Source organism: Triturus cristatus, chromosome 4_1 (assembly GCF_964204655.1).
Source record: "Triturus cristatus chromosome 4_1, aTriCri1.1, whole genome shotgun sequence".
Taxonomy (NCBI): domain Eukaryota; kingdom Metazoa; phylum Chordata; class Amphibia; order Caudata; family Salamandridae; genus Triturus; species Triturus cristatus.
In genome coordinates, this window is record NC_140585.1 from 1,237,075,142 (window position 1) to 1,237,098,017 (window position 22,876).

Below are 22,876 nucleotides of genomic sequence, written 5' to 3' on the forward strand. Positions count from 1 at the left end.
CCATAAATCTAACAAAGGAGAGATATATCACTCACTTAGTCCAAAACGCAAACTTAGCAAGATCAATGGAAATTACTCACTGTGAGAAGCTGGCCTGGTATGTGATGTTCACTAATGTAAGGGCGCACCTTGCACCAGTCCAGAAACCCTTACGGTGATTTAAGAGGTCTTAGACAACCTTAGAAAGCTCTTGAAGTGGTAGCTGTGGAGAGCAGCCTTCAGTCTTAGTCCAGAAGAAGTATAAAGCAGCTTGTTTTACCAGAATACAATCTTCTAGTATAGATTAAGTGAAAAAGAACCACACAAGGTATTTATAAAAATATGTATTTATTATATAATACTCTCTAATACGTTTAGGTATCGCCTACACAGAGATAAACACAATGCACACAATACTTTCGCAGAGAAATACTTAAATAGCACAGAATACACAGTGGACCCCAGAAGGGATCAAACCATATACTAAGAAAGTGGTATTAGAACCACAACTCGGGTCAAGACAATGTCAAGAGGATGTAGAAGTGCTGGGGACCCGAGGAACCACCCAAGGCTAGTGACCAGAAACCCCACGGAGAGCGTGTGCAGTGTGGAAACACGACCTCCTGCTCCGTACAAGTCTACGTGAAAGTCGCGGTTGGATTTTTAAAGATTAAGGACCCTTACCAGTGGACCCCGAAGAAACCTCATGGGAGACAGAAGGTTGGAGAGCTACCCTACCCCTGGATACCCTAGTACCCATGTTACCTACACCAGGGAAGCCGGGTGCATAGGTGTGAAATTGTGTCAGAAACTGCCAGTGAACCCAATGGAGGACTTCAGGAAAGTGCCGCTGCTGAAGAAGGAGAAAGTGTCTGGTTGAATCCAAAGGAGGATTCTAGATGAGAGGTAACTGCAAGCAGAGTGGACAGAGTCTATGTCAGTCAGGAGTGACCAGGAGACTTGGAAGACGAATGCCCTCCGATGTCGGGTGTTACAGGCGAGATGACGACGACCTTGACTCTGCAGTTGTGAGGACCAGGTGATGCTGAGGAAGACCAGGAGCCATGCACGAGCTGTCCTGTGAAGAATTTGAGTGCTGCGGGTTCGATGTCTGGCAGGAGCACCAACAAGCCTTGGCAAATGCAACCAACACAGCAGCTGAAGAAGGAGCAATGTCGGGACCAGCAAGGTCCAGGGGACTCACCACGAGCAGGGAAGTCAGGGCAGGCCCCAAGCAATCAGGGGAGCCCAAAGAAACGAAGGTGACCCACAGGCTGGAGGCACTGGAGTCGAAAGAGGACCTTAATCAGCTCACCAAAAGATGCAGGCCACTATGCACAACGATGTGGTATGGCCGAAGATTCTGGTCACTGGTAGTGCTCGATGTTGGGGCTACTTGGAGCCCGAAGATCTTTTTGGAAGGAAGCCAACAAGCCTTTGCAACTGCAAGTTGATGTGGTGCACAGGGGGTCGGTTATTGCAACCCCCACAAGGGATACTGGCCTCAAACTTGGTGAGAGGGCAGGACAGGCCTCAGCAGTTGTGCAGAACCACCACCTGTGTTGCAGAACCTTACGGAGTCCGGAAGAGCCCAGGATCAGCTGACCGGTCGACGTAGTTGCAGTGCCTGCGAATGCAGGGGAGTGACTCCCTCACTCCAAGGGAGATTCCTTCAGGTGTCTTTGATGCCCACAGGCCTTGGAAGGTTTCTGTATGGTGCACAGGCACAGACGATGCAGCAGACTGGAAGAGTGACTAAGTCGAGCCCAAACGAAGCACAGAGTGCCCAGATGGTAGAAGAAGTGATGTCTGATCTGAATCTAGAGACCCTCCCACAGGTAAGCCCTTAAGTACCCTTAGTAAAGGGTTGGGACGATTCAGTGGACCCTCCCAGGAGAGGGTCTGAACTGGGGCGAGGTTACTCCCATGTCCTTTGTCCAGTTTCACGCCAGATCGGGTGCCAACAGCTCACAGGACTGGTTTGAACTGGACTAGGCAAATGTGTCCCTCATGTAGACTTAGGGGCGCTGGCAACCGCACCCACCCAGTCCCTGTACACTAAATCCTGTCTGGGAGGTGGTCACACATCACTGTAACAGGATGCCTGTTGTTCTGCCTTCCCCTGCTCAAGCTTGGATCAGCAGCAGGAGGGCATAAATGTGTCTCTGGTCGGCAGCAACTATTTTGTGCTGTTCGGATTTAGAAGGTTGACACCTGGAACACTGAGAGCGGAGGGCTCTGCCAGTGCTTGGAATCATACCTCCCGCACTGTTTATGGTGTGGGGGTATGATTCCAACATGTTTGATACCAAACATGATAGGATAAGTTGCAGCCGTTTTCGAGATTGTCATCGCGTAATTACGCGGTGCCCCTCTATATAGTATATGGCTGCCTCACTGACAACCCGAGAGAATGGAATTCCTAGGCTGTAGGGGTGTCCGGCTCATGCAGGGGCACCCTCTCACTTAAAACCTATAAGTCACACCTATAGCAGGCCTTTGCAATCCTGAAGGCAGGGTGCTTGGTTCTAAGCGCAGTGACCCTAGATATAGGAAACCTATATCTTTAGTAAGTAGTGCTAGCACCAGCATACACAGGCTGCAATGGCAGGCCTGTAGTTCCATTTTGAATGGTCTCTCATAAGTGGCATAATACATGCTTCAGACCATGGGAGACCTTTAGGGTACCTATGCCCTGGGTAACTCAGTACCATATACTAGGGACTCCTAAGGGTACCCCTGTATCCAATCTGGGATGTACCTAAGTACTGAACACAACAATTTAAGGGAGAAAGCAGATAGACTAGGGTCTTGATATGCAGGATCCCAGTCAGACTAGTCAAAACAGTTTAGCACCAGGCAAAAAGTGTGGGTAACCATAGAAGCAAATTCTTCTTTCCTACACTCACCTAGGTCCTTGGCAAACATCCCTGTGTATTTATGTTAGAGTTTGAATCCAACACAAAAACTATCAATAATTAGATCAAGGCAGCCATTAATTCCATCGCCCATCACAGAAATCTCTTTTTTACACATCAAGCTAAACCTTCTATCCCTTGGTACTCAGATGACCTCATTAGATCTGTGATAGTCTACAAAGACTTATCGTTCGGAAGATACCTCCTAGCAATGAAGAGATATAAAAGAGAACATTTTACAAACAAATTTCTGGACCTCTTGGTCTCTAACACAGCACACAAGTCTTCAAAATTGTGAATTGTTGTACAACTAGTCTCACACCTTCACCAGAGTTTTGTAAATCTCTGACCTCCTCCTTACACTCTGCAATTCAACTAATCTGTGACTCCTCTAGTTTTACTGAAATGGTTAAACTAGGCAATCAAGTTATAGGCTCAACTATCTCTTACTTGGCTACTGCTTACAATTCTGCCTCATTAACTGACTATACTGTGTAAACTAGAGAGCAACAGATGATTTTATTATTACATGTAAAGTCAAGTTCTCTGCCAAATCCTTGTCTGGCAAAATATTTTCATCTAACTAGGGACCTTTTTTTGACTAAACTTTGTGGAGAGATTATCTTATCATTTAATGATACTAAAGTACCAGATGCGTGAGAACAGACTTGAGTAATCCCACTTCATAAAAACAATCACCCAACCTGTTGGCATTAAGTAATCATCCCATGTCCATGCTAACATATGCTGCGAAGGTAGTTGGGAGAGACATTAACAGGCAAATGTCTAACTTCATCAGAGAAACACTTTCCTGTAAGCAGCCCAAGCCTGCTTCTGTCCTCTGCGTGGCTCTGAAGTAGTGATCCATGCTAAATTAAAGAAATTGAACAAGGAGGATTGGCAGTTCTCATCCTGTTGAAGATCTCTGCAGCCTTCATCACCATTTCTAATGCCATCCTGATGTCAAGGCTGCAACAAGCCGGTTTTGAAAGGAAGACTTTGGGATGAATAGTCTCCTTTTTTATAGTAAGGTCCCAAATAGTTTGCTTAGGATCTTAGCAGTCAATTCCTAAAGACATCTCCTGTGGGCTTCCCCGAGGAGCATCTCTTATTCCCACCATTTTCAACTTATAGGTCATACCTTGGGCCATGCTCTATAGACACCAAGGCATATCCTTCATGTGCTATGCTGTGGATGCTCAGTTGATCGTCAGAGGTTGATGAATACCAAGAGGCTTCAAAAGGAAATTAGGAATGCCTCTCTGACCTACTTTCATGGTTGAAGACAATCTTTGCGAAATTAAATTCAGATAATAAAAATAATGTTGTAATCTTAGGCAAGGACACTTCTCTCGAGTCTGCTTGGTGGCCCTCCAATTTAGGTGATTGTCCACCACCTCTAACCAAAATATGTCAAATATATATACAAAATATGTAACCTGTAATCTTCAAAGTACATGTACCAGTTTTTAACTTCTTAAATTGCTAAAAGACAATTCTACCCTCTATCCCAACCAGCTTCGACTTCCTGGCTATTCAAACCGTTGTCCATTTTCGAACTGATTATGACAACACACTGTATCTTGGTTTCCCTAAATACCAATTTCACAGCCTACAAATGCCTTCAGAATGCAACTGTCCGATTATTTCTCAAACTCCCCCGCAAAGTTTCTGTCTCTAAGCATCTGGCGCAGATGCACTGACTGCCTAATAACAAAAGATTGTAATTTAAAGCATTAACCATACCAACAGTGTATGGATTATCGGTTATTTGCACACTCTCTGGAACTTGATATTATTTTCCTAACGTGTGCTGCTAGTATAACTACTGTATCAAAATACCGAAATTGATTAGCAATAATGAGGAGTCTAGTGGTGTCACGAAGGAAAGAAACATAGGATCAGAGGAAGACTGAGGGACACTGTTCAGCCAATGGTGATCCGAAACACAGGAACAAATCCAGTGGCGGGCTATGGCTGTAATCCTTCCCTCCTGAAGTTGGTTGAGTAAGAGGAGTTTCTCAACGGTGTGAAATGCAGTAGCCTGTGGATTGAGCAAGACCACAGCACAAACATCACTGCATTCTATGATCATTTTTAAGTCTTGAAGTACAGCCATGTGGACACACTCTGGTCGTCTGTGGAGTCTAACACCTGACTCCAACGGCTTAGATCCCACAGAACAATCCTAAAGTCTGTTTCTAACTATGTTATTGAATACTCTTGTTGAGAAGTGAGAAGCTTAAGGTTACCTTTATATACCCCATTAACGACATGCTAGACCTACCATTCAGGTAAACAGCATAGCAAATTCTCTCACATCTACCAATCTCCAAACACTGAAATTGTTCAATGAATAAAAGCTGGTCTGAAAAGGCGAAAAATGGTTCCCTGTGTAAAAGAAACTATACAATCAGTGCATTTAATGCACATATAGCCAGCACATATCAAATCAAGCAAAGGTAAAGCGTCAAATCAACAGACCCGAACTTCCGTTCCCTGACCAGTTGGAGCATGTAGTGCTAAAATCCATATATTTTGGTGCTACATTTATGCGCTTTTTCAATGCAAGTGAATGAAAGCAGGAACATGTGATAGATAGAAACTTACAAATGGGTGACAATGAGCAGGTGTCATGCTCTTTTTATGGGTAGAATGCAAGAAGACTTTGGAAAACCATTGAAGATTTTCTTGAGTACAAGGCTGACTTTTCTCATTTCTGCAAACCTCGCTTCATTGTGCCAAATTCAATACGAGACTACACTTACTAGGACTGCAATATACAACATGAAATAGCAAGATTTTTTTGAGTGCTGTCATAAAACCAATGCAAGGTTTAGCAATCTCTGTATTCCAGGAACTCTGAGCCTAGTAGTCCCCCAATACCCTTCCTTCCAGTTTCAACAGGCAGGGAAGCAGTGGCATACCTCATACAGGTCAGGAGTGCGACAAAACCATGGGAGCAGAGCACATAGAATACAGAAGAGTTCTTTCTGATGGTGACAAGTGGAATATTGAGCCAAGAGGTGGAACTTCCACGTGTAAGGGTAGCCTTACCCAATCAGTTTGCGGACATGTGTAAGGGTAGCCTTACCCAATCAGTTTGTGGAGTTCCACTATGTGGAACTTCGCGAAGTGCAAAAAAAACCCTGCAGAGCTCCGCAAGCAGTGAAGTGATGCCGTTCGCGATGATTTTCAGTGCCAGGTGCTTGTCCGCACTGTGCAATCATCGCAAACATTCGCATGCACAGCGCAAGTGAGTGCTGTTTCCTTTCTGCCACTAGAGTAGATTTTTACTCGAGCTGCAGCTTTCTCAACGCGAATGGACAGTTTCTCAACGCAAGTGGTTGCGAGCATACGCGACCACTCGCAATGATAAATCTTACCGCCCGCGTTGAGAAATCTCGCCTGGAGGTTGATTTTCCACATTCGCCAACTTGATGTTGACGATCGCAAACGAGGAAACAATCTCGCCAGGAGGTGGATTTTCCTTGACAATGGCAAACGTGAGCGAGGAAAAAAACTGCTCCGTTTTACGGAACTCCGCAAGCTCTGCGCAACGCAGAGTGCGAAAAACTCCGCAAGCTGAGTTCATCACACAGATTTACAAATCACCAAGCTGGAAGTGATGACTTGGGAAAGTTCAAAGAAAACCTAAAGATAAGGGCTAATAGGAGAGGAAACCCACAACGCTTGTATTCCAAGGCTTTTAAGAACACACAAGGGATAATAAAGCCATGTTTTAGAATTGTTGCAGCAGCACTTGAGATATACAACGGAGCACTGACGGAACAGATGAATGGGGGCCACAAATTGTTTGATGGCAAACAATATGCTGGGATCCTCTTGAAGGACCTGCATCATTTGTACCAAGAAGCCGGTTCATAAAATCCAGGGGTAGAGGGCTGAACTGAATACAGAGAAAGTCAGGGCTGGTATTGTGCAATGGAATCCAGGATGGAAAATATGATATTTGTAAGCTCTCCCAGACATATAGGGGAGTAAAGTGTAAACAAACCAAAAAATCAGGGAAAGGAGTGTCCCTATGCACTCCTCTGCTTAAAAGGCAAAGTAATGGTCCTGAGCACCTGGTATCTGAGAGGAGGCAGTGTTCTAAAAGGACCCATCCATTGAGAAAGATGCTAAATCTAGAGCAGGGATTCTTAACTGGGGTCTGTGACACCCACTCAGTGACTGTTATGAAAATTAAATATTAGCAGAATAATACAGTATATATGTAAATAAGCAAAACAAAAAAATAATAATTTTAATATGTTCTATAAATGTTAACACATTCAAAATTGGAGGCTAAACATTAAGTTGGTATTCATATTATGATGATAAGAGTAGCACAAGTAGAGCAAATGGAAACTAGAATGGATGATTGGTGGCCTCTATTGAGGCACTGATATGTGCTGGAAAAAAGAAAGCATACATTGAGAGTGAAAACAAAGTGATGCACTTGAATCTAGCATTTTTTTGCTTCATTTTTTAGAAATAAAGCAACATTTTAAAAAGATCTAACTTTCAAATTAAAATTCTAAAGTTAGATTTTTGCATTTCATTTTGTTTGTGAACGAAATAAAATATTTTTTAATTTGTGTATTTGTTTGATGTATACTTGTTTCGGTATTATGTATTGTTTTGAGGTTCAAATCAAAGAAATTGCTTAGGAGGGGGTACCCGGCTTCCGGTAATGAGTCAGGGGCCACAAAAGTCAAAAGGCTAAGAAGCACTGATTTAGAGAAATCAAGCACTCTAGTGGAAGCAGAACCAGTAAGAACTAACCAATCCAAACGTCAGACTGAATTCTGGAAATTCTGTACAACGGACAGGACACCAAAGCAGCAAAAGGGGAATCCAAATGGCCAATGTCTGATAGTAACAGTGGTACTATAGGAAACTTGGATTCTACTGGTGCACTGTATCCCAACAAGTGGGCACTACAGTAGTCTAACCACAAAGACCTTCCAAAGAGACTTCAGTTTGGCCTTGACACGGTACAGTCACATAAAAGTAACACCACCAACCTTGATGACCATTAACCTATATGAGAAAGGAAGTTTCCAGGTCTTACATTTTCTCTGTCCATCATTACATAGAAATCATTGTAGGACTGGTCAACCTAAGCTACAGGGTCGGTTCTAGTATTCCAACTCCAGCCATTCACCACTTCCAGATGCAGCGAAGGAGGCTTTGTATAGAGCAGTGCTAGGGTTTGGTTCTATTTCAGGAAAGGCACAATATAGGATGTCTGTGTCCTCCATTTTAGACAGTGTGAAATTAATTAGCCGTGTGTTGACAGGTTAAGAGCAATCAGTTACACTTATTGAGGACACTGGTGAGAATGGGACAACTAATGTGTGAAGGAGATCTAAGAACAGAATAGGACATTAGAGGCCTAAAATTAGTCTTTGCCAGCTTTTGTTGGGTCAATGCATTTGTGACTGGCCGTGTATTGGTGCTTGGTTTAGAAAGAATACAGCAAAGACCATTTTGAAGTTATTTGGAGAACTGACGTGTTTTTATTTCCTAGATTCATGATGGAAGAGATGAAGAAAAGGGATGGGTTCCGACTGTTGATGGAGGTAAGCGGACATACGATACGTCTCTGTGCAGTGCCCAGCCATGTTTTGTTTCATTGTCTGCTCTAGAAAAGTGGTCATTACAAACTACAATACCCAAGTGCATTTACTCATTCATAATTTTTCTTGCCTTTTGCTTTCTACATACTTTTAATTCTGTGATTCATACTAGTTTCTCCGAACGTCTCAGGCCTTTGGGAGTTGGGAATACATGTCCTAAATTTTCCCAGATCATTGAGCAGCAGCTCGGATATTTGAGACACACCGTGTATTTATATTGTGAGACGCAGTCATGCAAGCTTCTTTCACACACAAAGAAGGTATATGGCACCAGCAGAGCAGAGAACAGAAATGGCACGGGACTACTAGTCACTAATGAAGATCATTATTTAGTCAGAGATGCATCATAAAATGTGCTTACTACTTTAATTTCAACAAAAAATGTAGAGCACTTTTTTTTCAAAATATGAAAATCCCGAAACCTTCAAGGGCAAATTTCAAATATTATTCTAGTGATTATGGGCCCGATTCACATACTGCATTTTGTAGTACTTTCAGCAGTACTACAGTCGTACTACTTACTACAAAATTAAATTCACAAACTGACGGGCGGTAATCTCCAGTTCCAACAACCTTATATGATCTATGGAGAGAACCCTGCACGCTACTTACTTAGTAGTAAATGAGTGAGTGACTAGGAGGTATGGCAGTGGCGGCTCCTCCTCTAAGGCGGAGGAGCGTTGCCTCACCGCTTGCAGCAGTGAAATAAAGAAAATATAAAATGATAATAACTCGTTGTTATTATCCTTTAATGTGTCTCTGATGCGGCAGCTTTGTGGGCGGGCGCGGCTGCTCTGCTTACAGAGCAGGGGAGGGGAGGAGTGGTTTGGACTCCCAACCTGCGCATGAATGTTTGGCTGGCCCGAGAGGGCCGGCCAAACATTCATGCACACTTTCCCTGTTCTCAATGCAGGCTGCATTACAGCCCGCATTGAGAACATGCCCAGGCCCCCATTCCCTAGCTGAGCACCGATCCACGGCGCTCAGACCAATCGGAACGCTGCATTGCAGAGTTGTGATTGGCTCAGGGGAGCCGGGTGCTTCCTGCTTCCCTGTTCCAGCTGGAGGGACGACAGAGGGATGGCAGAGGAGAGACCCTGTAATCAGGTAAGTTTTTATTTTATATTTTTACCTCCTCTCTCCCCTATTCCCCCCCCGATCCCTGCCGAATGCCACTGAGGAATGTTCGGAAAGTAGAGAATATCTTCTACTAAATGAGAGTGGTTTAGGGAGGGATAAGGAAGGGTTTAGGGAGTGATAAGGAGTAGTTCAGGGAAGGGCATGCTAATACAAACACCCACCAACAAAAGAGTAACACCATTGCTATTCACAAACGACATTCTAAAATTACTACTGCCATAAAGGTGACAAAACAGTAGTACATGCCCTCCAGCCCAACATTGGAGTACGTTCAGCACCACTGAAGGGGCCTCATGGGTACTGCAGCAACAATATAATAACAATATAGAGTAAATAGTGGAAGCAGGAACTTAATGAACCCCATATATATATATATATATATATATATATATATATATATATATATATATATATATATATATATATATATATATATATATATATATATATATATATATATATATATGCAACACTAATAATAATAAAAAATATGTTATAGTTTTAATATAAATTTAAATCTGATTAACATTAAACACAACTTTTCAATTTGCTAAATATTAATAAAAATAAAATTGCTATGTAGGGAGTTTTTATTTTATTTTATTTTATTTTATTTGGGGTGAAAATGTATAATTATGGCATAAATATATTTAAGTATGTAATAAACCTCTATTTTGAAGAGGCAATGTTCTTTAACACCTAATTGTATTAGTTCTATGGGTAAAATATGTGTTTTAATTACTAATGTGTAAGAGTAAATTTACATGTGTAAGTTTAATCATTTGTAAATTTACCTGAATAGATCCCTGTTAGTCTTAGTGCTACAATTACTTTCACATGGAATGAGCTTCAAGATGTTTGTCAATGGATAGAGACTGCAAATACTCTACTATCTTCAGTTCCACTTTGGGTGACATTTTCTATACTTGGGTTCTCATGATCTCAAGTCAATCAGGGCAAGGTTTGAGACTCAACATAACAAAGCATGTTTCAAGACTGTGATCCTCGGGCCCTTTGTTGTAGTTTCCCCAGGTTCAAGAAGAGTAGCTCAGTGGCCGTGACCCAATACTGCTGCAGTCAAACACAGTGTGATACACCACGAAAAAGTGAACTTGGATTCCAAACAGACTGGAAAGGGGGTTCTTGGGTAACACCATAAACTTGAACAGCATATTTAGGAGGATAGATTATGAAAGACTACTGGAGAGAAAAACACAGCTTAGCCCTGAATGCATGAAAATCAGGCAGGTTTTCACAGCCAACACTTTGTTAGCAACTTTCATCCCAGCATGCAATGCAGTATTCGCAAATGCACTAAATATCGAAAGCAACAGCAGAACAACATTACCACACACAGTAGGAACAGTACTAGTAACAGTAGTGAAAGGTGTATCCAGGGCTTGTAATTTAAATGTCACAAGTGGGCTGCAGCACCCATTGTACCATCCACTACAGTGCCCATGTAAACATGACTGTAGGCCTGCCACCAATAGCCTCGCTGCACAGGTTTTAACTGCAAATTTGACCTATCAAAATAACCCTTTTTCACAGGACTAAAACCCTCCTTTTCAATGTTTATAAGTCACCCCTAATTAAGCCTTACTGCCCATTCAGGCAAAGGTCATGGCATTTAAAAATAGGACATGTAGCGCTTAATGTTAAGCATGCCAATACAGTGCCTTGTACCTCTGAGCTATTTTCACTGTAACAAGGTTGGCGGTTCCATAGGAAATCATTAGGATACACTATTAGATTTAATAAATGTTATCTCAGTCTAGGAAACCGCTATAAATTTATTTATTTATTTTGGACTATTTCAAATATTTATTACAAGCCCAACTCACTGTTAAGTCAGACTTTTCCCCCCAAAAATGTGGAAAGATGACTTTTAAAAAGTCACATTTACCCTGCTTGAGCTCCCTAGAAGCTGAATCTCCATTTTGCTCTCTCCCTTATGCCAGTCAGCAATTAGCATTTCTATGGGTGTGAATGAGGTATGAGCATGCTCTCAAGACAGGGACAAAAGGCCTTGTGGTGTGGGGTGAAGTTGTTGTGCATTTGACAGGATGGTTTGTTGGATGGACCCAAGGACTTGATTAACTTCAAAGAGGCCTACTCTGGCACAGGGACATGTAGCTAACACCCTTGCATGCACCTGTATTTTGTCTCTCCAGCCAGATCGGCCTCCATTACAATGGACCTTTTGTTGACATCACAGTGTCAGATCCTGTTGGAGTATCAAGACCTGCTTGATAGGTCTGCTGAGGTTCTTCATTTGACATTGGGGGTCGCACTTCAAAGGAGGGAAACAGAAAGCAAAAACAATTTGCTTGTATCCACTGTCTGACTGAATGCTTTGCTTTGTCCTACAAGATTTCTGTCTGAGTTTGTTGGGTGTACAGGGACTGCCTAAAATTATCTCCTTGTGTTTGCTTTCTTCACACTAAGTTGGCAGGGTATGCCTAGACGTGGGTCCCTTGTTCACTTTGCTACCCGATTCTAGCTAGCCTGGCTGAGGAGGGGTGTTACCCTGAAACCTGCCCCAGAATACTTGTTTCTGGTCCAGGGAAGACCTGGCTTGGCAGTTTGGTCTGGACTGTTCCCATGAGGCACAGGGTCAAGGCTGATTTGCATAAGGCTGGGTCTGAACTGGGGTGGCGAAGTGAGCTAAAGAACGATGACGGATTCAACCCAGATCTGTGACTGGGGGTGAGTGTCTGAAAAGTTTCAGCACTCCGTCCATCATCTCCTTGTGTTTGCATTGGCTATCATAGGCACTTTGTGTTTCTTAGCACTATTTCTAGTTGAACCTTTAGAAATTCATATTTCCGGTACCCCTTATTGGATTTTTGTCATTTTGGTTATCACATTTTACTCTATTTTTCTAATTCATTTTGGGATAGTTATTATTTTACATTTCAACTTTATAACTGTTTTAGTACTCCATAAATACTTTACAAATTGCCTCTAAATAAAGCCTGTCTGCTCTGTGCCGTAGCTTCCAGGGTGTTGAGCTCATGTTTATTTAGTGACTTAAGTGGTTCACTCTGACAAGGATCGTGACTAGTACTTGAGGTTGGTACATACCCCCTCAACTAATAACCCAAATTCTTACACTGTGTTTATAGAGCCCGCTTCTGCGATTGGTATGGCCTCATAATATGAAGGGTTTCTTGGAGGGCTCATTTTCGCTTGATGGAAATATTTTTCAAAGGCCTAAGTTAGTTTCGCTGTATCCTAGTCCCTTTGATTGCAAGCTGTCAGTTTCATTGTTTGCGTGTTTTCTCATAGGACCTAAGATCCAGTTCCAAGGAATTTGTTTCCTTTTTGCTGGGGAGCTGTTAATGTTCTACTGAATGCTAAAATGATAATTTTTATAGCACTTCTCAGAAGAGTAAAGAGACTGAGTTTCGTTAAAAAGTACTGTTCTACTTTTTGCATATTCTTGGCTTAGCCCTGTTCCCCTACCTCTCATGCAATCTTAATTTTTGCTCAACTTCTCATTTCTGACTTCCAATTTTGCAGCCTGAATTTATCAATCTGTGTTTCTGGTTCATCCCGCCAAGCCTGCGAGGGATGTCGGAGTGTGCAGATTACTGGGAGAAGCTCGGGAAGGTAAGAATTACCATAATTGCTGGTGAAAATAGTAAATAAAAAGTTGAAGTTACTGAACATACTGAACACTCATCCCAACCTCAGCGGTGGAAAGCGGGCTGGAGAAGTGGTGGATTGATGGAAATGGTAGTAAATGCCCCAAAGATAGCAGATTATCATGATGTAAAAGCAAGAAAGCACTCCATTGGATAACATCTTTCCACTTCACTCGAAACACAATCTTGCCATATGACCTGCATCAGGGCAGCTGGCTTCAAAGTGCTTTCAGTGGCAAATAGAAAAGTATGGTAGCCCTTAAAGTCTGCTTGGATCAAGTTTGGGTGGGATTATGGCCAGTTTCTACTTAGAAGGGAAGAAGCAGTCTTGAACATTTATTGTCACGAAACTGGCTGCCCAGCACACATTTGAGTTGAAAAACCCCTGAATATAAAAAAGACGCTGAACACTGCATCAAAGTTTCTACTCTTGCCGAATTGGAATGTCTCTTCGGGTACTTATGGCTGCACTTGAGAGCCTTGTTTGTTTTTCCTTGGAGAAGCACTTTGGCCCTCCTGTTATTGCAGTGGTCAGCCACTGGAGCTACCAGTAGCTCCTCTATTTGCACAACTGCTGAAGATTATCTTAGGTCCTCCTGCAGGTCCTGCTTTTTTTCCTGTAGCTTACGGTGGCATCAGACATTCATTGGGTACCAAGGGCGTAATTAGACATTTTAAAAGACAAAAAAAATTTAAAAAGCTTGTAAGACCAATATCTACTTGAAAGGGAGATCCAATAATAAAGAATAAATCCACTTTCCTATAACTTCCCTGTTTCTGTCCCTCCCAACCTCCCGCTAATTGTAGATGGTATCTTCATTGTAAAAACAAGGGAACGGATATCCCCTGTAGGACATGATTACCATCAAAGTTGGCTGCAAACTATGCTCGTCCCCATGCTTCCAAAACTCTCCACTTCCTTTCTTGTGCACTGTTTGGTTGCAGAATTGTATGTGCTTGTTGTAAGAAGAGGCCTGGGAAGGCGTTATGGCAGGAAAGGGGTTGGGATTCACTTTATTTCATGTCCATGAGAGTTTAATTTAATACACACACAGGATGTGCCACAGTGGCCAGGGCTTCCGACTAGGGAGTTGGGGATCCTGGTTTGAGTCTCGGAGTGGGATCAACATCCTGTGATTCTGGGCAAATCACTTAATCTCCCTGTGCCCATGGATGGTGCCTAGATACCCTAACGGGGGATAAACTGCGCTATATAAAACTACAAATTACAATTATTTATTATAAAGGAACAGACAAAAAAGTTGGGTGATGGGTCAAAATAAAGACAGACTGACAGCCTGATGCCTCTCATCCGACATTCCTAATTTCCAGGACATTGCACAGTTAAGAAGGCTACAGCAAATTATCTTTTGTGTCTTATTGATTTGCCAGCTGGGGTGCAGAGCAAAAGCATTCCTTTCAGAGCAGATACGCCTCCAGTGATTTACTCAATTTTATCAAACAATTGTTGAGCCATATGTATGAAGGAAGCAGGCTCTAGAAGACCCTTGAACATTATAATGATGTACCAAATTTATGTCACTGAATGTACACAGAGTTTGTTTTGTTCAGCTGATCATTTGCATCCTGTGACCCTAGTGACAACCACAAATTAGCAAGGTAGGGAGGTACTTCACCATGAACGGCCTTGTGCACCAGGCATGCGGTCCTGAACAGCACGCTTTGTTTGACTGGTAGCCAATTATGAGTCAGTTATGCAGGAGTGGTGTGATCAGTGTGCTCTATGCTAGAGGTGAAGAGAGTTGCATAGTTTAGCATTATTTGTAGTATAGATGTAATTTTAGAAGAACGGTCTCGTACTCAAAATTCCACGGACCTGACAATTCTCGCCTCGGTGCCTATTCCAATCATGGAGTCCCACTCTGCAACTCTGGGCAATAGCTTGCTTAATCTCCACAACGGCCCCCACAACGCTAAGGATGCCTGGCCTCCACCTTGGGGGTGCCCAGGAGTGGACACCTCACAGGGAAAGCCAGCATGGGTTCCACAGCGGTATTCGTACAAGCGCCTTGAGACCCTTGCGGGTGAGTAGTGCGCTATACAAGTATTGTTGGAAAACCACTCCCACACTAGAAGGGGTGGTGGTGGTCTTCCGGACACACTGTGGTAGCTTGGCTCGAGTGGTCAGGTATCAGGCTCCGTGCTAAGCATACAACATACCCAAACAATAACCATGCGTGCATCCGTTCCAAAAACGACTCTACACCGTAAAAATTATAAAAATAACTTTCTTTATCTGCTTTTTCTCTTAGTTGCTGATTGGATAAAATAAATAACAATCACAATATACAAACTTTTTAGAAAGTGCAGGACAAATAAATACTGGCTTAATGATTCAATAAATAGGGGTGATCATAAATACAGAAGGCATAAATACAAGTGCAATACAGACAGGCAATTAAATATTCTGAGGCAATAAATACTGTAACCAATAAATATTGTGCATCAATAAATACTGTGGACCAATAAATACAGTGGAACAATAAATAGGTTAAATACAATAAATACAGTGCCCCTAATAAATACTTAAAAGCTGACAGTGACACTTTTAGAATCAGATCACATTCGAATTCCTAAGGGCTGATTTGGCCCAGGCACAGCTTGTGGGGATGTGGAAGGCTGGAGGGTGTCTACTCCCTGACTTGGACAAGGCTGAGGCCTAAACTGAGGTAGATAAAGGGGGAAAATACCAGAGACCTGGCTCTCTCTCTCCACACAACCTCTCTAGATTAGTCCCAGTTCACCCCTGGCACAGTCAGGTTGGTTCCAGCACCTCCCTAGCCCCTTACAGCAGTCTCTCAGGTCTCCACAGGGCCTTAGGCGCCCTCTACTCCACTTACTGCCCTTTTTCTGATGCTCCGACGCCGCTGGAGTCGTGTCGATGCCGTGAGGCGGTTCCGGTTCGATGTCGGCGGCCTCGGCACAATGTCAGTTCTTTGACGACGCCGGCAGGCGGCTCCGGTCTCGATGTCGGCGGCCTCGGTTCGATCTCGACCTCCGATTCGATGGCGTCGGGCAGGCTTTACTCGATGTCGACTTCGGGCGGCTCCGGTCCGATGGCGACCTCGGATTCGATGACGTCGGCCGGCCTTGCCTCGATGTCGACTTCCGGCGGCTCTGAAGTGCGATCCTCACTCCCGACCTCCGGTGCTCCTCACAGGTTTCCGGCGACTCCGGAGTGCGACCTCCACTCCCGACCTCCGGCACGATTCTCACAGGTTCCGGCGACTCCGGAGTGCGATCCTCACTCCCGACCTCCGTTACCCTTCACCTCGGTCTCCGACGACTCCGGAGGGCGGACTTCACTCCTCCGATGACGCCGCTCACTCGACCTCGGGTGACTTCCTCCTCGACCTCTGGTATTCCTCACGACCTATGACGGCGCCCTCTCTCGACCTCTGGCGGCTCCGGGTACGACGTCTGCTTTTCCAGTCAGCGCCGCTTCTCCACCTCGGGCTCCAGGTCTTAGGCTACTCGACGTCGGACTTCAGGGAAACCAGCTTCCAGGTCAGGATCTTGCTGTTCTCTTGTTTCTAAGGCCTGTTCCTGCTGTCCAGGTCCTTAGGATGGTTTTTCTGACTTCTTCCCACACAGGGCTCTAGGCTGGGCTCCGTCAGTAGGGACTAGTATCAAGGGTGGGTTTATGGACCCCACTCCAGGCACAAGTTTCCACCCCTGCTGCTTCACTCCTTCCTCCTTCAGTTCTGTGCTCCTCTCTCTTCACCAGTCAGGTGCCAACTGCCAGCTCCAACTGCCAACTCTCTGTCTTAAATCCCAACATTCCAAACCGCCTCCAACTGTCACAGGGTTCTGGAATGTTCTGGAAGGTGCTGGTAGGTTCCAGTGGATGCTGGTGATGTCACAGGTGGCCACCATTTTGTGCTTCAGGCCCTCAGACAGAAGTTTCAGGGGTAGGTAAAATGGCTCCCTGAATCTGCAGCAACACTAAAAAGTCTGGTGGTTCCCAAAAAGGAAAAATTCAAACAGGGTTTGAGGCAAAAGTGGGACAAAATAAATAATGATGAGGAGGGACCAACCAAAGGGCTGACAGGTCTAACAAGTATCAATTTACATTTTACATTTACTCAATCCTGGAGATTACCACAGCAATTACCAGAGCCATGGCAGGAGCAATTGAGGCATGATTACTCAAAGAAAGGCTACATGGAGGAATCAGTTTTGTTATGTATTTCACTGGAGGAGCCATCGACATATTGTCAATAAGGATGGCACTCAAGTTGTGGCTATTTCGAGAGGTTGCAGAGTTGGGTTTAGGAATGGAGGCCAGCCACAAGGAAGCAGACTTAGGTTGCATCCTTCTAAGAAGAATTCCATTACAAGGAGACATTACACCTGAGCATCCCTGCTATATGTCATGTAAGGGTATATGTTATCATTTAGTAAGTAAGATCCCTTATACATAGATTCCTTAATCCCTGGTATAAACCATAATCCTTGGAATGAATAACTGTATCAAACACACAAAAGGGGATGAAAGGAATGCTTGCAATTTGTCTAAACACTGGCAATCACTCGGCGTAGCATTACAACCATTTTCCCACCGTGCCACTACGGTTTGTACTCAGCCATATGCAAATAAGTCTTGAACTTGATCCAATAGGAACAGTCCTTTTGTGTTTCATGTAACTCTCTAAGTGGCCATGGGTATGCACAGACGTGGGTCCCATGCTTACTGTGCCACTGGAGTCAAGCTACATCCTTGAAGATGAAGATCCCCAATCAAGGAGAAACCAGTCTTGGGATTACTTGTGTTCCGGGTCAGGGAGAACCTGGCTTGGCTGTTCGGGCTGGACTGTTTCTATCAGGACAGGGTCAAGACTGATTTGCATATGGCCGGGTCCAAACTGGGGTAGCACAGTGGAGAAAAGAACGATGGGCTGGAATGCTACCCTGAACGATTTCCTTTGGTTAGACTTGTTGCTAGCATCCTCCCTTCATCGTTTGTGTGTTTCATGATTAATCTTATACCTTTGTTTCGTGAGTAATCTTATACCTTTCCTATTAGGAGGTAGTAACAGGAATGCTATAAAGTGGGCTTGTGGGATATTATGCATATGGAAATTTAAAAAAACGGTAATATACTTTGCCACTTTATTGCCACACAATTTGCGATAACCGACACTCTGGCTCCAAATCTATTTGTTTATAATTTGTCCTGAAATTCAGCACTCTTATGTGATTTTTTTTTTGTAAACAGTTTTTTTTGTTTTTTGTGCGTTCAGCATTACAAATATTACTTTGTTCTTGGGTACTTCAGATCCAGGAGCTATTATACTGCACATGCATTAAACCAAGTCATGGTAATGACACAATCTTAACACTTAACCTGACACTGTCCCCTCCACCTCCTCCCCATGAGTCAGTACTACAGAGCTTGACCAGGCATAATTCTTGTGCACAAGAAGGTAGTCAGATGTAGACCTATCTTCTCCGTGTTCATTTATAAGTTCACATGTCAGACCCAGTGATTGGGGAATTTCATCTATCAGAGGACTCCCATTGGGACCCCGCGGGCAACCTCGCTGGCGTGTCCGGTTCGGGATTGGATAGACTATCTACCATAGCTCCTCAGGCCCGGGCCACATCTATGTTTCCTATCCCTCTTCTAGCTTCTCCCAGCAATATTTGTCCCTAACACCCTGCCCACATCATCATTTCCCTCCTCCACATGTGTCGGCGTGGACCCCCCGGTGCCTTCCAATTCCTTCTGATCTTGCGTTTAGCGAGGATAAACGGCAGGTCTTGGAATTTGCGTGTGACTTAAGTCTTAGACATGTGGGGGAATCATTCTAATATACAGTGACCTGCGGTGTGGGGGACCTCCCTCTCAATAGTCTCTTCGATCGCATGCAAGACTCCTTCCCAGAATGCGTGCAGCACAGGGCATGCCTAAAACATTTGAGGTATGTGTGTTCTCCCTTCCCCGCACCTAGGACTGGCTGCATTGGCTATATGATAGCGTAACTTTTCCAATGGACGTTGTTGATCTGTGCGCAGTGCTCTGTACAGGCAAGAGACTGCCTTTATGGTGCCTGCAGAAAGAGCCATATAACAGAAGCTCTGCTGCGACGGGGGTTCAGTAGTCCCTGCACGCCCTTGTTTGCATAGTGCTGTCGCGAGTGCTTATTGTCATAAAAAAATTTCACAAGGTAAATCGAACTCTGCATGGAATTCCTCAAATGGAAGCTATTCAGTATCCCTCTAAAGATCCCTCATCTTCGTCGCCCCAGACTCAATCCAAAGGTCAAGTTCCAGCCAGTTACCTCCATGCGGGAGTGTTCTCAGCATCTCTAAAGGCAAGTCAGGGGAATAGGGTGTCTTAACCCACATTTTCTGTAAACCTTGACGCCAGCACTGAGCCTGCACTTTGAATTCTCGTGAGTCATCCCTAGCTGGTCTGCGCTTCCTGAGGAACACCCGCAAACAATGAGGGTACGAGCGGGTCTGGGGTCCTGTCTGGATTTCGTCTCTGCGCTATCCCCCAGACCATTTAGCACTCTGTAGTGATTTTAGAATTTTTTCAATGTTTTATGCTCCAGGATAGATAGGCTATATTTTGAAATGTTTTTGTGTTGCTGCCAAACAGCCGCTGTATTGCTAGGGTAGGATTTTGTACCTGACTGAGCAGAATTATATCAGCTAATTGCTTTTGAGGCAGGTTAAAGAAGCTGCTTGGGATTTTGCACCTTAATTTTATTTTTATTTTCGCTCTTTCAAAGTAATCTTTTCCCTTACAATTTCCACTTCTCTGTGTGTAATGATATCACTTTTTAATCAGTCTGGGATTTCTCCACCTTTATTGGGAAAGTTGTTATGTATGTACTGAAAATGTTGGAGCCGGGCTTCAGCAACTGTGCCATTTCATGAAACAGAAACCTGAGGTCAGACTTAATACCCAGCCTGAACTCCATTAACCCAAATATGACAAGGAGGAAAATGGAGACGACAGACAGGAAACCTTATGGCATTGTTAGAGGTTGATTACTCGAGACAAGCCCCACTTTCACCACCTGTGTGCTCCCACACAGTGAATGTTGAGGTATGTAAGTTAGTGTAAAGAACTCTCCCGATTAGTATACATATTATCTATACTAGGAAACCCTCTGTGGACATACTTTGAAAGGTGAAGTACAAAGCTCAGCAAAATACATTCTCCAACGTCAAAATACAGGTTTATGGTAGCGCCTTTCCTGGTAGTCTGTTTATTGTCTGTATAACCAGGTTCTTAGTAGTAATCCCTTCACCCCAATTGATGTTTTTATTACTATGCTTTAGTTGTGTTTAACCACTCTATATATGCTGCACTCAGTGAGTAAGTGGTAGCATTTGTTCATGCGTCTGTAAAAAATGCATTGCCTCTACCTGTTGATCATCCATTAGATATAAACTAAAACAGTAGACAGTGGGGCATATTATCAAGAAACTGCGTTAAAATTATCGCTGCTTTAGCTGCAGAAAACTGCCGCTAAAGCGGCGATAATGGACTTGACAATATGCCCTTGAGAATTCCATAGAAGCCCATGTTCTGGTGTCAACATGGGCTTCTATGGGAATTCTCAAGGGCATATTATCAAGCCCATTATCGCCGCTTTAGCGGCAGTTTTCTGCCGCTAAAGCGGCAATAATTTTAACGCCGTGCTTGATAATATGCCCCCATAATCTTACTGTATCAGTCAGACCTAACCTCAAGGACGTAGTTGTTGCAAGAGTCCCTTTTGAAACAATGCAATGGTAAGGGAGTCTTTCAGTTTGAAGAAAGCTTGTTTGCACACCAGACAAAAATCTTCTTGCTCATCTTCTTCACACATTTAGACTAATGTGTGAACTGCCAATTCAATAACCTGCTAAACTCGCGCAGGAAATCTCACCCAGTCCCTTTTTTAAAAAAAATTGGCAACTTGTGATCTTTATTGTTTTACAATTTGTACATTAAGCCAAATAACCTTAATTCAGATTCTATAATTTCTTTTATATGGTCAGATCTAAGACTTGAGAATGAATCCACCAATGATGATTTTTAGGTTCTGCAGCCTTTGCTTATTACTGAGTAAAGTTTAGCACTCTGAGCCAGTCTTAAACCTCATGAGTGAAGGTAGGACGGTGGAATGTGGAGAGTAGTTACATTACAACCCCCCTGTTTTGTGGCTCTTTGCGGGCAGAAGTCATTTGACTTTCCTGCAGTTGTGAATCCCACAGGACGTTGTTTGAAGGATCACAAATGCCAGCTGATGATTTTCTAGGGTCACTTGCCTTTGCGAATGCAAGACGTTGTTTCTAAGACTGCCATTATATCATGAAAAAGGAAATGACTGTGATGTGGATGGTTAATGAGATTATTGGTTATTTAAGTGGTAAAGTTTATCAATGACTTGCATGCCATACCTTTTTTACAATGTTATATTAACTATATGACATCATGGTTGAGTGATTGCTTGCATCAGTTTCACTGTGAACAATCAATGTCATACCTTTCTGGATAATATATTACTTGTATGACTTCTGGATGAAAGGTTAACTATAACCTTGTCAGTAATGCATTTACAATGGTGAGCATTGTTGTTAGCCTTCTTGTACTTTTGGGTACCACTTGATTGTTTCTCTACTTAATTTCATATTCAAATTGTTTTAAGAGTGTCATTTGTCATGCTTAAATTGGTTAGTGAATCTTAGTTGCATGGCGTGAAGAGTGGGTTTTCAGGAAAATGATGTCCTCTGAAAATGTAATCTGTAGTGTCTTGTAAAGAAAGGATCCCTGGAACTCTTTTGGTTCCCACTGTACACCATAGGCCTGTGACATAAGCATTTGAGGGATGGCACGAAGATAGGCTTGGAATGGTGAGTTCTGACTTGTAAGCAGCCGAATAAAGACATACAACTCCTCTCGGTGTGTGGCTTGGCTATTGGTGTGTATGGGGGCTGGTAATGTGTTATAACTGGCGATGAGTAGGTGATATGAAGCACATACACTGAAAGCTCCCTTCCAGAGAGTTTGCCGTAGTGCAGCAAACTGCTCGTACATGCCACATGTGTCGCACTCAAAGTGCAGAATTGACGCTTGCATTGGTGGAGTTTCAGCGCACCACCAGCCTTTGTAAACACTTGAAGATAAAGAAAGCAACATTGAAAGTCTACATGTCAGTGGCCAGGAGCTGAATGAAACGGCTGCAAATAAAAGGTACTGCGCCATTAAGAAAAATAATGCTATACGATAAAGGCGGATGCAACCAGGTTATGAAAGTAGCGCACAATAGTTTAGTTCAGATTAAACTGAAATGCAAGTGCTACCAAGCAGAGATTAACCAGTTGGTTGTGAAGAAACATTTAAGCGCAAAGCTGACAAAATATCATGACGTCGTCTGCTTTAATGGACTAGTAGTATATATGGTTCATCTACTTGCCAAAATCACTAACGACTCACCATGCATCGATGTGCTGCGGAGTGGCCCCAGAAAGAGGGCCGGGATTGTGCCTGAGTAGTGGTCCTCAGATTAAGCGGCCCACC

At 43.4% G+C, this 22,876-nt stretch overlaps 1 protein-coding gene and 1 long non-coding RNA gene across 3 annotated transcripts in view; one reads left to right on the forward strand and one right to left on the reverse strand.

The window, feature by feature from the left end:
* CSAD (cysteine sulfinic acid decarboxylase) overlaps window positions 1-22,876 on the forward strand; it is a 133,285-nt gene that overhangs the window by 103,316 nt on the left and 7,093 nt on the right. For both annotated transcript variants that reach the window (XM_085654650.1, XM_085654649.1), the window contains 2 exons: window positions 8,434-8,485; window positions 13,208-13,297. In XM_085654650.1, coding sequence (XP_085510776.1) covers window positions 8,434-8,485; window positions 13,208-13,297 — 142 coding nt within the window. The remainder of the gene's footprint in view (window positions 1-8,433; window positions 8,486-13,207; window positions 13,298-22,876) is intronic.
* LOC146856491 (uncharacterized) overlaps window positions 1-22,876 on the reverse strand; it is a 160,245-nt gene that overhangs the window by 10,104 nt on the left and 127,265 nt on the right. The gene's annotated exons all lie outside the window — the stretch shown is intronic.